The 14843-nt window shown below is 47.2% G+C and overlaps 1 protein-coding gene across 4 annotated transcripts in view; it reads left to right on the top strand.

Moving 5' to 3' along the window:
• Window positions 1–14843, top strand: part of Fgd3 (FYVE, RhoGEF and PH domain containing 3) — a 56971-nt gene that overhangs the window by 15228 nt on the left and 26900 nt on the right. For 2 of the 4 annotated variants that reach the window (XM_075969720.1, XM_075969719.1), the window contains exons 2-4: window positions 6090–6242; window positions 7307–7797; window positions 14656–14745. In XM_075969720.1, the coding sequence (XP_075825835.1) occupies window positions 7357–7797; window positions 14656–14745 (531 nt within the window). In that variant the 5' untranslated portion in view covers window positions 6090–6242; window positions 7307–7356. Of the gene's footprint in view, window positions 1–4871; window positions 5072–5461; window positions 5546–6089; window positions 6243–7306; window positions 7798–14655; window positions 14746–14843 lie in introns of those variants that run through there. The other 2 variants (XM_075969721.1, XM_075969722.1) reach the window with 2 other exon arrangements.

The following is a 14843-nucleotide window of genomic DNA, read 5'->3' as shown; positions in this document are numbered from 1 at the left end:
TCTCTCTGTCTCTGTCTCTGTCTCTCTCTCTGTCTCTCTCTCTCTCTCTGTCTCTGTCTCTGTCTCTCTCTCTCTCTCTCTCTCTCTCTGTCTCTCTCTCTGTGTGTGTTAAAGAAACACGTAGGGGCTGAAGAGATGGCTCAGAGGTTAAGAGCATTGCCTGCTCTTCCAAAGGTCCTGAGTTCAATTCCCAGCAACCACATGGTGGCTCACAACCATCTGTAATGGGGTTTGGTGCCCTCTTCTGGCCTGCAGACATAAAGACAGAATATTGTATACATAATAAATAAATAAATAAATATTTTTTTTAAAAGAAACATGTATAATAGGCTTTCATATAAGTTTTTTTGAAAAGTCTTTAGTGTTATTTATCCCTTCCCGGATCCCTCCTCTATTTTGCCCTCTCACCCCATCCCAATTTAATCCTTCCTGTTCCAGTATACACAGCCCTGAATGGGCCGTCTCTGTCACATCCCCTCCTTCCAAAGCTCTGGGGTCATTGCAGAAGAGGGAGCAGAAAGATTGTCAGAGCCAAAGGCAACAGGTGACTATAAGGAAAGACTGTCTTCTGGACACAGCAGGACAGGTAGATATATGAACTCACAATGGTTGGCACAGCACATACCAAGTCTGTGCAAGCCCAGGCCGGACACACCCCGGGATCGAGAGTGGAGGTGGACACGGAGTCCCACGTCTAGCAGTGGAGCTGTCGGCAGTTGATAGCTGCCCGGAGATGGAGACTCGCTTTCTTTAAGACTGTAGCCCCTGCTAGGCCGACGATACTCCGGTGGAAGGCCACATATCCAACATACGAGCAAAGCAAGCTGAGCTCAATGGTTTAAAATAAAAAGACACAAATTTGGGTGGGTAGAGAAGGGAGTGAGTGTGGGAGGAGTCAGGGGAGAGGAGTGACTGCATAAAACACATTGTGTGGAATTCTAAGAGAACTAATAAAAAACAAGAGGGAAAACTTCAGTGCAAAGAAAATGAATGAAATGAGAAAAGGGGTCCTCCGCCCTGGCCATTAAATTTTGGGAATGGGGTAGGGCCTTTAAGTAAACAAAAATCTTAAAGATGAGGAGATTACAAAATAGCATTGGAAAGGTCGCATTCCCGGGGATCATTCTTGCAATAGAAAACATTTAAGTTCCTTGTAATTATTACCCTCACTTGGGCACCCTGCTCTTAAGACATGGGTGACCTGGGCAATGGAATGACATGGATTCATAGGTCCTATAGGTGGGTTAGCCTGGACTCTCAGGGCCTATGAGATGGTATGCCCTGATCCCATGCTCTCAGGTTCTGTAGGTGGGTTAGCCTGGACTCTCAGGGCCTATGAGATGGTATGACCTGATCTTACGTTCTCAGGTCCTGTAGGTGGGTTAGCCTGGACTCTCAGGGCCTATGAGATGGTATGACCTGATCTTACGTTCTCAGGTCCTGTAGGTGGGTTAGCCTGGACGCTCAGATCCTATGAGATGGTATGACCTGATCTTACGTTCTCAGGTCCTGTAGGTGGGTTAGCCTGGACGCTCAGATCCTATGAGATGGTATGACCTGGTCCCATGTTTTGTGAAGTAGATCCTGACAGGTGGATGACATGGATACTCCTGGATATGCAGGGGTCCAGCCTTCTTCTGCTTTCCCCTTCCCCCGTCTCTGGGTCTGTCATCCAGGGAGATGACTATGACCTAGAAATGTAGCCCACGAGAAAGTCATTCTTGCATTTATTTTCCTAGAGTTACATGCTGAAGCTGTACTAATACCAGGGCCACAATACCAGCTCCCCCATGCTGTGCCACCACTCACTGTCCCTAGCCTCAACCCTAGGTGACAGGATGTATAGCTGGGCCTTGATCTTGTGGGCAGGACTGTGAAAAGAGGGTAAGTGGTATAGGGAACCAAATCTGTGTGTTGAGGCTTCAGAAACAGGGTGGTGAGTGTCCTCTGCATGGCTGAGGTCTCTGTGTGCCCTACTGCTCCCGGAGCGCCACTCGACCTGGATTAAACTCAGGTGCTTTGAGATGTTGGCATCTTGATGTGAATTCTCACAGCTTTTACCTGTAGCACACCACGCCCGTCTGTGCTCTATGCGCTACCATACAGTTAGTGAACCGGGCAAGGGGCTGGAGATTGAAACACACAAAGACTCACAGACAGACACAGGTCATCCTTGATGCCAGAATGCCCCCTTCTATTGTGTCCAGGGGCAGCTTATATAGGGATCCTTAACTGATAGCCACGCTCCAGCCAAACCCACCAGAAACCACTCCCCTGCCATCAGGAACTCCTGAGGGTCTCGTGCTCAGAGCAGCTGCAAGCATAACACATTGTTTACAAGAAATTCAGAATATGGGGGTTCACAGATCCCAACATTTACCCCCCTTGATGGTTCAAAAGAAACTGTTTCCTCTGAACATGGTGGCTTATGCCTGTAATCCCAACTCTGAGGAGGCTGAGGCAGGAAGATGCTGAGTTTGAAGTCAGCCTGGACAATCACAAGGCACTGCCTCAAAAAAAAAAAAAGATATTGCGTTATCGTCTTTCTTCTGCACTTAGCTTGTCCTCGTACCCCTGCTCTGTTCTGAGGTCCCACTAATCCCACCCCCAATTCCAAGGCATGAGGCACCCTATTATGCTCTCAGCAGACACCTCCCTGTGGGAGATGGGGGAAGATGGGGGCTCTTGGCCACAGCTGCAGCAACTAGAGCCCTTCCTAGATTGAGAACCCACAATGAGTGCTGATCGCTCCTAGGCTCCTCTGGGTCGTGAGGTGACATTAATCTTGCTGGGTTGGGAGCTGGTTGTCCTACCTGGGCTAAGCAGGCTAGAGGCACCCTGGGGCTTGCTCCTGGATGATATGGACTTGGTGGATTCCCCCTCCCCCCCCACACACACACAGTCAGGGTTTCTCTGCCTGTCCTGGAACTGTCTCTGTAGAGGAAGCTGACCTCAAACTCAGAGAGCCACCGACCTCGGCCTCCAGAGGGCTGGGTCTAAAGGCATGCACCACCACTACTTGGACTTGGTGGGTTTTCAATGTGAAGCCATTAAGTTAAGCCAAGGAAAAGCTAAGCAGGGACCCAAAGTGGCTTACCTACAGCTATCTGTCATTATCCTTAGATATAGGGTACGTTTTAATGTTCTTGTCTGATAGTTCCAACATCCTTGTCAGTTATGAGTCAGTTTCAACTGACTAGGGTTTTGGTTTGGTTTTTTTTCCATCATGTGTCTGGTATTTGGGAGGAGAGAATTTTTTTCCCCATACAAGGTCTATGTGGCTTAGACTAGCCTCTAACCTCCCATATATCCAAAGATGACCTTGAATTTCTGACCCCCCTGCCTTCTCATCTGAGTAATTACAAGTGTGCAACACCACACAGAGTTTAGTGCGCTGGCAACTGAACCCAGGGCATGCATACTATGTAAGCCCTCTACTGATTGGGCTACGTCCCCAGCCCTGCCTGGCGTTTTTTGATTAGATGCTAGGAATTATTGTTTTTTGCCTTGCTGGGTGCTAGATATTTTAGAGTTTTCTTTAAGGATAAAACTAAATTGTAAACAGTTTGCCCTTCCTGTTAAGACTTGTTAAGTGGGAGGGCAGAAGTGGGCCAGTAGAAGGTGAGTGACCTCCCTGCACTGAAGCGAGACCCTCCTGAGTACTGGGCCTGACTTCTTGCAGCTCTGCAGTTTCCCGCTGGACATGGTCATAGGAACAAATGCTCCCTCTGGTCCTCTGAGGGGCTTTTCTCGGTCCAGGTTTCTAGATTTCCTCCCACATGTTCTTGACAGTCCTGGGGGCATCTCTGCAGGTCTCTGGGTCTTTTTCTGTGAAGTTCTCTTCTCTGTAGGGCTTTGTCCTGTCAGCCCCATCAGCCTTCTTAGTCAACTATGGGGGACATCTTCTCACCTCTGAGAGCCCACTGGGCTCTCCTTCCTGCTCCGTGGCTCACAATGATCCTTAGGCAGTCAACAAGCGATCTCAAGGCTAGTGGGGCTCTGCCGTCTGACGTGTGTTATCTTGTGAACTCGCCTTTGTATGGTATATAGTAGCATACAGCACACCATTTTGTTTTTATTGTTTTTTTGTTTGTTTGGTTTTTTTAGACAGGATTTCTCCTCGTAGCCTGGCTGTCCTAGAACTAGCTCTGTAGACCAGGCTGGCCTTGAACTCACAGAGACCCGCCTGTTTCTGCCTCCAATTAAAGCCAAGTGTTAGGATTAAAGCCACGTCACGACCGCCTGGCTTCAGCACACCAATTGTAATGGGCATTTTCTTCTCCATTTGGTGTTGGCTCCACTAAAAATAAATCTGGTTTCTGAGCTGGACATGACAGTCTACAGCCAGCATCCCAGGCCTTGGGAGATAGAAGCAGTAAGAGTCAAGGGTTAAAGGTTAGTCTAGTCTCGGCTACTTAGCAGGTTTGGCTCCAGCCTGAACTACATGAGACCCTATCTTAAAAACAAAGATGAGGTGGGGAGATGGCTCAATTGGTAAGATGCTTGCTGTACTATACAAGAATCTGAGTTCGGGTCCACAGCACCCACATAAAAAGCTGGGCGGGGCAGCCAGTTCCTGTAATCCCAGTTTTGGGTAGATGAAGAAGAATCCCTGGGTTTGTTGGCGAGCCAGTCTAAACAAACTGAGCTTCAGGGTCAGTGAGAGGCCATGTCTAAATAAGATGGACAGCGACTAAGCCGGACATTCAGTGTTGACTTCCGGCACGCACACACACAAACCCGTCTTGACCAGAAGCACAACTCCCCTGTAGTGGGGAAGAGACAGCCTCTACTCTGCCGGAATCGCAGCCTCTGACCACACTGAGACTGAACTCGATACTCACGTTCCTTACAGAGCTTTTTATTGCTGTGTCATGTGTGACTTCTGGAAACTAGCAGTTTATCTCCCGTGCTATGTCAAGAATGCAGCGAAACATGTATTTTCTGTTTGGAAGTCTAATGTTTCTGTCCAGCGAGCCCGCAAAGAATGAAACGTGAATTCTAGTTACTGTTTAACTTGCTACCGTCTTGGAGCATGCTCAACAAACTTCTTTCTGGTGGAATTTGACAGGTAAACTCACTTACAGTCCAGCTACTATAGACGTTTGGACACCTAACAGGCATTGGCCTTGAGGCACTGTTACATAGTAACCTGAGTAATAAAGCTATTTCCTTTAAAGAAAAAAAAAAATGTGACGCTAGCCAATGAAAACTGTCTTCCTGAAGTGACTTTGGAGTCGCTGACAGAAAAACCCACTCCAAGATAGTTTAGCCACAGGAAGGTAAGAGCTCAGGAGCCTGTGTGGGTGGGAGGAGCAGTGTCCAGTGGCCGATTGGTTCCCAGAGATAGGGGGACACCACTGATTCCTTGTGAGAGTCTAGAGGCAAGGCAGTCAAGTGTAGCTCCAGGACAAGGACAGACATCTCTCTCTCTCTCTCTCTCTGTGCGCACAAGAGTGTGTGAGGCTGCACCCATGGTTCTAACTCTGCTCTCCAGGGAAGAAGGACGTCAGGAAAGAAGCTGTGGGCCAGGGAATATCTGAGAGTGAGTGTAGGGGAGCCAGCAAGAGCATCGAGCTACCGAGTGTCCAGGGTAGGAACAGTGTGAGCATGTTGGCTGTGTGTGTCCGGTGGGGCCACTGTCAGAATGTGTTATAGAGTGTGGCTAGGAGAATGTGGGTGTGTGTGAGTGACCGCGTGAATAGCAGAGCTACTGTGTGTGAGTGTTTAAGATCACTACTGTGTGTGCGTGGGGGACTCTACAGTGAGTTATTAGGAGTGTATCTGGTGACAGTGTGGGCTAGGGAGAAGGCGCCCAGCTCTCCTAAACCTGGGCGTGGCCCTTGCATTCCAGCTCATCCCTGACTACAGGGCACTGCTCAGCTATGGGCACTGACCCTTCTTAGGTCACTTGTATGGTTTAGACGCTGACAGTGAGCCTTGCTGTGCCTCCATCCACCCCGAGGAAGCCTGTGTTCTGCTTTGGGTTTGGTATGATGGGTGGGGGCCTAAGATGTCTTTCTCCAGCTCCTTCCTTTAGAACTTGGCTTTGACCCTTCCAAACACTATTCTCTTTTGTGTTTTTCCAGTATTGTCTAAACATCTCCACTTCCAATGGTCTGGGGAAGAAATTTTCTATAGACTCTGCCAGCCTCTGTTGGGCAGTCCCACAGCCCAGGAGGAAGCAGGCGCCTGCCAGTCAATCTCTGACTGCCTCTTTGGGCAACAGCATCGGGTAACAGGTAAGAGACTGTTGTCTGCAGCCCCCTTGTTCCTCTGAAGCTGTACTTAGCCTCAAGAAGATGATTTCAGGGACGGTCTCTCTCCCTTTAGTTGAGTCTCACCTTTGACCCTCCTAGAGCTGTTGACCAATTCCGTGAGCTCTGAGAATTGACACTTGACTTTGTCTCCTGTCCGGTGTACAAGTGTCACGTGAACTGCCTGTAGTGCCCAGGTCATTGGCTTCGTCTCCTGAGAATGCCAGGGTTTAAAAAGCTGTGTGGACACAGCGGTGTGTTGTGAATGGAAGCTGCCACCCTACTGCTGGCTGCGTCACACACTATTCCACAGGATAACTTCTGTGTGGGTGGGGGTGGGATATCCTCATCTATGTATACGAGAGAGAGACAGAGACAGAGAGAGAGACACACACACAGAGAGAGAAGGGGCCAAAGGTCATATCAGCATCTGTGTTTTATGTTTTATTGTTGTTATTGTTTTTATGTTTTCCAAGACAGGGTTTCTCTGAGTAACAATCCTGGGTGTCCTGGAACTCGCTTTGTAGACCAGGACGGCATTGAACTGGCTGAGATCCGCCTGCCTCTGCCTATCAAGTGCTGGGATTAAAGACGTGCGCCACCACTGCCCAACTTCCCTCTTATTTTTTTGAGGCAGGATTACTCACTAGAACTCATTCCTTTGAGTTCCGAGGATCCAGCTGTCTCCACAGCCCTCACCCCCAGCGCAGGGATTGCACGCACAGTCACGCACAGTCACGCACCACCACACCCGACTTTTAAAGCCTCTGAACTGGGGTCCTCGTGCTTGCCCGGCAGCAAGCTCTTTACCCACGGACTCCCCAGGACAGGATTACTTTTTTATGTCCGTAAAAACCTTACTCTTCAGATAAAACATGCTCTCTTTGCCATTCTCTCGAAGACTGGCTGGATAGAACCCCCCGGAGGCCAGTGCGGTTTTGTGAAGTGATATTTCCCACACAGCCCCAGCCTGCCCTGTCTGACTGAGGCTGGCTCTCTGAGGGTTGCTTTCAGTGACCATACCGAGCCTGCGTCTTTCTCTCTAACAGGAAGTCCCTGGTCATCCTCTGAGCAGAGCCCAGCAAGTTTGGCTGTGAAGATGGAACTGGGTGGGAGCTCCTCAACTCCTCAAGAAGCCGTTGCCCCTCTTGGGGTACTAGGTGCTGGGCCCAAAAGCTCCCCACTGGGGAAGCTTAAAGTACTTCCCATAGGGCCAGGTGCCCACCAAGGGGCTCCTGGCAGCCCAGCTTCAGCAGGGGACAGCTACTTGGGGGAGCCAAGTGGTGCCATGAAGATCCCCAACAGGGACAGTGGGATTGACAGTCCATCCTCCAGCGTGGCCAGTGAGAACTTCCCCTGTGAAGAGGGCAGTGAGGGCTCCCCAGGCCCAGCCATATTGAGGCTACACCCTGAGACAGCTGTGGACAGCCAAGTCCCACAAGATACCACCGCGCAGGAGGAGAAAGATAGTGGCGTGGGTGAGGACCCCGACCCTAAGATCACCCCTTCCAGGCCAGAGGAGAATGTCGGCTTGACTCAGGTAAGCTTCCCTTCCTTTACACCCAACACAGGGTGCCTGGGCAGTGACAGAGATTTGTAGTGTGTAACACCCACACCTGTGCTCAGGAAATGTACCCACACACTCGCTCCATGCAAGGAGAATGCCCCCAGATACCCTGGGTGTGCTCATCCATGACACTTGAATGTGGTTTCTTTTAATTGATGTGGTGTGTGTGTGTGTGTGTGTGTGAGAGAGAGAGAGAGAGAGAGAGAGAGAGAGAGAGAGAGAGATGTTTCATAGATAGTTATTATTAATTCTCCTTTAAAAATTTGGTAGAATTTGTCAGTAAAGCCGCCTGTGCCTTACCCTTTGTTGGGAAGTGGGGAATTTTTGATTCAAGGTCCTTATTCATTGCTTTCTCCAGATATTTTTATTTCTTCATGATTCAGTAATCTTTATAGCCAAGTATTTCTGAGGATTCATTTTTTTTTCTAGGCTATACAACCCGTTAGCACATACTTACTCATTTTCTTATAAACTGTATCTTCACCTCACCAGCTGTAACAATCCCACCCTTCTTTCACTGACTGGTGACTGAGTCTTCTCTCTGTTCTCTAAGGTAACCTAGATAAAGTTTGTGAGCTTTCTTGAGCCTTTAAGAAGACCAACTTTAGCTTGGTTACTCTTTTGAGATTGTTTTTTCCATTCTTTGTCTTTTATCTCCGTTCTGATCTTTCTTACTTCCTTCCTTCTTCTAGCCTAGCCTTGGGCTTAGCCTACTCTGCTCTTCTAGTTTCTCAATATGTGCAGTTAGCTTGTTTTAAGATTTCGTTTGTGAATATATATAATTTTTCCATGCTTGGAATGGAACGGGGGACCTTGTACACGGCAGATAAGTGCTGTGTCGCTGAGCTACATTCTCACACGTCTTTCTTTCTTTGTCTTTTGAGTGTCTGTATTCACACGTGGGGAGCATACTCATGGATGCAGGCACGTGCACACCTGTGTGGGAATGCATGCAGAGGCCCTGAGCTGATGTTGGGTGTCTTCCTAGACCATGCTCCACTGTATTTATTGAGGCAGGAGCTCTCCTTGAGCCTACAGTTCTCCCATTTGGCTAGTGTAGCTAACCAGCCTGTCCTGGGATTCCCTGTCCCTGCCTCCTGAACGCATCAGTGTTACTTAATATGCCTGTATCTGTGGATTTGCCCCTTTTTCTGACTTTATTCCATTGTGACTGAAGATGATATTTTGAATAATTTCAGCTTCCTTGAATGTGTTAAGCCCTGTCTTACGCAGCACACGGTCTATCATAGGTTACATTGATGTCAGATGAACCATTATGTGTTGTCCAAGACTCGGTTTGCTTGCTGATCGTCTGTTTAGATGTTCCATCGTTACAGAAAACTGGGTATTGAGGCTTCTGGCTATTAATTTGTTGCTGGTTAGTTCTCCATCTAATGTAGTTCAATTTACTTCATATATTTTTATATCGTCTTGGTGACTTTTTTATCATTTTGTTGTGTTTTTATAGTTATTTTTAATTTTTAAAAACATGGCTATTTATTTAGTGTGTGGAGGAGTGTGGCAGTCAGAGGGATGGGAATGGAATGGGTTCTTTTCTTTCCAACAATGTAGGTCCCAAGGACTGAACTCAGGTCAGCAGGTTTAGTGGCAAACACCTAATTCTGTTTGCTATACATAAGGCCACTCTCTTTTTTTCTTTTTTTTTGCAGGAGAGTTGCTATTTGCATATGATATCTTCTCCCATCTTCCCCCACTTTCATCCTGTATGTTCTTACATGCAAATATGCAAAATGAGTCTCTTGTGAATAGCATATGTAGGTGGATTTTTTTTCTGTCTCTCAAGTCCCTTCCCAAATCACGACACAGAGACTTATTATTAATTATGAAAGCTTGGTCAAGAGTTTAGGCTTGTTTCTAACCAGCTCTTTTATAACTTAAATTAACCCATTTCACCTTTATTTTGTCCTGCCCATGCTGCTTCCCTGCTTCCTCCATCTTTGGTTGGCGACTCTCCGTATCTCCACCCTTCTTCTTCCCAGTGTCCTCTCTGCTCCGAAAATCCTGCCTAGCTTTTTATTAAACCGATCTGAGAGACAAATCTTCACAGTGTACAAAAAGCTTATTCCACAACAACACATTCAAGAAAGAGGGCGTGTAATAGTGCACACCAGCAATCCTAGAATTAGAACCCTAAATTCACCCTCCGCTATGCGGGGAGTTTGAGTCCTGTCTGAGTTACAGGAGACCCTGCCCCCAACCAACCAAACTAAACCATAATTAATTGTTGTTTGCTTGATTCCTGGTACCCCAGGACCAACCCGCCTGCCTGGTGTCATATTCCCAGTCCTCTCGGGATTACAGGATTATAGTTCATTAGATCTATGTATTTTTTTTTTCTGAAGAGTTTAACACGAATACGTGTAACGTCAGTACTGATGGGGAAGGACATGAGGGCCACTCCTAAGGTAGCACCTTGTCACCTGTCTGCACCTTGTCACTTTCTTGCTCTCCTTTCCTCTCTTACCCTTTTTCTTTGTATTTATTTCATTGGTGACATACTTTGATTCCCTCCATTTTCCTTTTGTGCATGTCCGTAGATGTTTTACTTCTAGCTACCATGGTTGTTAGTCTAACATTTTAAATTTCCAGTCTTTTCATCCTTCCTGATGTCACAGTTTCACCTGTATAACATTTCTCTGATTACTATTTCTGGGGTGTGTGATCCGGGATGACCCCAGACTAATAATTCTCCTGCTAGGCTCCTAAATGACAGGATTACTGGCTTGTTGCCACCACATCCACACCCAGTTTACATGGTGCTGGGACTGAATTCAGAGATTCCTGTGCACTAAGCAAGGGCTCTACCAACAGAGCTAGATCTGCAGCCCAAGTGCTGCTGGGATTAAAGGCATACACCACCACTTGGCTTAGTTAGGATTTCTATTACTGTGAAAAGACACCGCGACTGTGGCAACTCTTATTAAAAAAAAACCAAACATTTAATTGGGGCTGGCTTACAGTTAGAGAGGCTTAGTCTGTTGCTGTTATGACTGGAAGCATGGAAGTATGCAGGCAGACATGGTGCTAGAGAAGGAGCTGCAAGTTTTCCATCCTGTCCCATAGGCAGGCAGCAGGAGACTGTACCACACTGGGTATAGCTTGAGCATCTGAGACCTCAAAGCCCGCCCCCACAGTGACACACTTCCTCTAACAAGCCCACACCTCCTAATAGTGTCACCCCCTATGGGCCAAGCATTCAAACACATGAGTCTATGGGAGCCATTCCTATTCAAACTACCACAGTATGTGTGAGTCTGTTGGGTGTGTATGTTGGGGGTGGGGGGCTGCGTATCCCTGTACTTACCTGGATCATACTCCTGCCTTAGCCTCATGAGTGCCAGGATTATAAGCATGAATTAGGTGGCTTTTTCTTAGCATAGTTGGAGTTCTTTGAACTTCTGGATTTGTGTATTCATTTATTTCCTAAGATTGGGAAGTCTCCCGTTATCATTTCTGCAAATGATTTCTGTCTCTTATCCCTTGTGACTCCCATATGGAGATCTTGGTCTACCAGAAGACGGATGTCCTGAAAGCCCTTTAGAATCCTATGCTTTTCTCTCTTCTTTCTTGGGTTTCTCCACTGACTGATTTTAAGTGACTTCTATGGGAACTGGAGAGATGGTTTGTGGGTTAAGAGCACTGGTTGCTCTTGCTGAAGACCTGGGTTCAGTTCCCATGACCCACAACTCCAATTTCAAGGGATATGATGCCCTCTTCAGGCACTAGGCACACACCCAGTACATATACACATACATACACGCAGGCAAAACACTTGTATACATAAAATAAAAATAAATAAGTCTTGGGAAAAAGGCAGGGCATGGTGCTGGAGAGAGAGCTCAGCAGTTAAGAGTACTGGCTTCTCTTCCAGAGGACCTAGTTTGATTCCCAGCACCCACATGATAGCTTGTAACCCTCTGTAACTCCAGTTCCCAGGGATCTGATGCCCTCTTCTGGCCCCCATGGGTACTGCATGCGCAGGTGCACAAACACAAGCCGCTAAACACACTGATGCATATAAAATAAAAAAGAAGAGACAATCACAGCAGTTTTGCCTGTTTGAATGACTTCTCTGTAAGTTTGCTGTTTCTTTTGTCTGTTCAGGTCTAGATGGACCCTCTTTATGAGCTCTTCAGACTCCAGAATATTTGCTTCATTCTTTTGTTTGTTTGTTTGGTTGGTTTTTGTTTGTTTGTTTGTTGTTGTTTTGGTTTGGTTTTTGTTTTTTTGAGACAGCGTTTCTCTGTAGCTTTGGAACCTATCTTGGAACTAGCTCTGTTTTTTGTCTTTTTTCAAAACAGCGTTTCTCTATGTAACAATCTTGGCTATCCTGAAACTCCCTTTGTAGACCAGGCTGGCCCCAAACTCACAGAGATCTACCTGCGTCTACCTCCCGAGTGCTAGGATTAAAGGCGTGTGCCATTACCATTCAGTCTCAGATCTGTATTTCTGTAGGGTTAACTTCACGTGGGCTGTTTCCTTCTTCTGATTGGGCCGTATGCTCCTGCTTCTATTTATGATTTATAAGGTTTTTGTTGTTGTTGTTGCTTTTAGTTTTGGATGAGTGGAGGCATCTGAAGAAACCATCCCTCCGATTGTGCTTTAGGTGAAGACTTCCCCCATCAACACAGCCGGGGATCTCAGAGCGTCTGCCTGTGGAACTGGAATTCTAATGTGCTTTTGTTTTCAGTGACTTTCACACTCTAGTTCTGGGTTCGTCTGCTCGCTCACGCAAGACAGAGTCCACAGTCCCAAGTCCCCTGGGTGGAGCTCTGAGGAGCCCAGTTTATCAGTGCCTGTTTTCTGTTTCTGCCCTGAAGACCTAGTCCTGGTGTGGGAGGAGCCCTGGTGTGGAGGTTCCCTCCCATTTGTTCTGTGTCATATTGCATAAGAGGAGGAATGCTGCAGGGCATTGCTATAGACCGAATGTGCACCCCAAAAGTCACCTGCTAGAGTCTTTTTAAAAAAATATATATTTATTTATTATGTATACAATATTCTGTCTGTGTGTATGCCTGAAGGCCAGAAGAGGGCACCAGACCCCATTACAGACGGTTGTGAGTCACCATGTGGTTGCTGGGAATTGAACTCAGGACCTTTGGAAGAGCAGGCAATGCTCTTAACCTCTGAGCCATCTCTCCAGCCCCACCTGCTAGAGTCTTGTCATCAATGTGATACTACTTACATCATAGTCTGCTTCATGGTCAGCCTTTAGGAGGTGTTAAGAAATGAGGATGGAATCAGTGTCCCCACAGAAGGGAGCGGAACGCCTGGATGTAGCCCAGCTGCGGAGTGCTTGCCTCAGGGTGTGGTCAGGTCAGAGTTCAATCCCCAGTACTAACAATAAAATAGGGATCAGGGAGGAGCTTGTGGGTGCCTTTCCTTCTGTTCTTCTGTCACTTGGGGACGCAGCACTCGCCCCTCTTCACCTTTCCGCCCCTTTCACACTGTGAGCGCAAGCATTAGCGTCACCATTTTGAAACAGAGACTTGTGATTTCACCAGACACCAGAACCACCAGTGCTTTCATCTTGAAATTCCAGCCTCCATAGCCATGGAATGCATTTCAGTTTATAAACTGTACACTCACGGGCATTTTGTTATCTGCCAAACAATTAGACTACCTCTGGCACACCCAGTGCCACCATTTCCCCGGGGATTCCCTTCTCGGCATCACCTGTAGGTGCCGTGGTTGCTCAGTTTGTGTCTCCAAATCTCATAGATTTTCTGGTTCATATATTGTTTCATCTGTGTCTCTGTGGAGGACCTGCAGCTTACTGTCTTGTTGATGTCCCTTTGCAGCAATGTAGTAGGCTTTTATGGGGGCCACCAACCAGCTCCCAAATCATGTCTTGGAGACTTGTTAGTTTTGAATGCTTGGCCTTAGCTTGGCCTTGTCTTAGCTCTTACTTTGATCTGTTTCTCTTTATCTACATTTTGCCTTGGGGCCTTTTCCTTCCTTCCTTCCTTCCTTCCTTCCTTCCTTCCTTCCCTCCCTCCCTCCCTCCCTCCCTCCCTCCCTCCCTCCCTCCCTCCCTCCCTCCTTCCTTCCTTCCTTCCTTCCTTCCTTCCTTCCTTCCTTCCTATATATCTTACTTTCCTACAGTCTCCATGTCTGATGACAGCTGCCTGGCTTCTGGCCCCAGGTGTGTCCCTCTCTCCTCCTCCTTCTTCTTTGCCTACATTTATCTTCCTATTTATTCTCTTCTGTCCACTGGCCCCAACTATCCATCTCCTGCCTATCTACTGACCATTTCTGCTTTTTATTAGACCAATCAGGTGCCTTGGGCAGACAAGGTGAAATGGCAGCACATCTTTATATAATTTAACGAATGCAGCAAAAACAAATGTAGCACACCTTTACACAATTAAAGTAATATTACCTGGCATAAATATAACACATATTTATATGTTAAATATTTCACATCACAGTAGGACGTGTGTGTGTGTGTGTGTGTGCGCGCGCGCGCGCGCACGCACGCGCTCGTTGCTACTGATGGAAACAGGTTTTGAACATGGTAGGTAAATTTTCTTTCACTGAACTGCACCCCACCTGTACATTGGATTCTCATATGGTTGCCATGGCTGCTCCCTAGTTAAAAGTCCAGAAACAGAACTGGCCCATCTGTACTGTAGTAGCTTTGGGGAGACTGGCAGAAACTGCTGTGCTTTTTCTAGAACACTCCATGGAAATAGCATCTAAGAGAACCAAATACCACATCTCTCTGCCCCTGGGCATCCTGGTGTATTGTGGGTAACCTCGTTAGGTGTACCCCTCCACCCAAGTAAGTGATTTCCCTTCTCTCTGCAGTGCTCTGACCCAAAGAAGCTGCTGCACATTGCCCAGGAGCTCCTGCACACGGAGGAAGCCTACGTGAGGCGGCTGCACTTGCTGGACCAGGTAGCCCATAGGGCTGGGGATCCCCTTCTCTCCATGCCCAGAATTCAGACTATCTGTCCCTTCATATTGTTTAGTTATTTTTTTAATATTTATTTATT

Source organism: Microtus pennsylvanicus, chromosome 4 (assembly GCF_037038515.1).
Source record: "Microtus pennsylvanicus isolate mMicPen1 chromosome 4, mMicPen1.hap1, whole genome shotgun sequence".
Classification (NCBI taxonomy): domain Eukaryota; kingdom Metazoa; phylum Chordata; class Mammalia; order Rodentia; family Cricetidae; genus Microtus; species Microtus pennsylvanicus.
The sequence above is the reverse complement of the archived record's forward strand: the minus strand, read 5'-3'. Positions and strand labels throughout refer to the sequence as shown.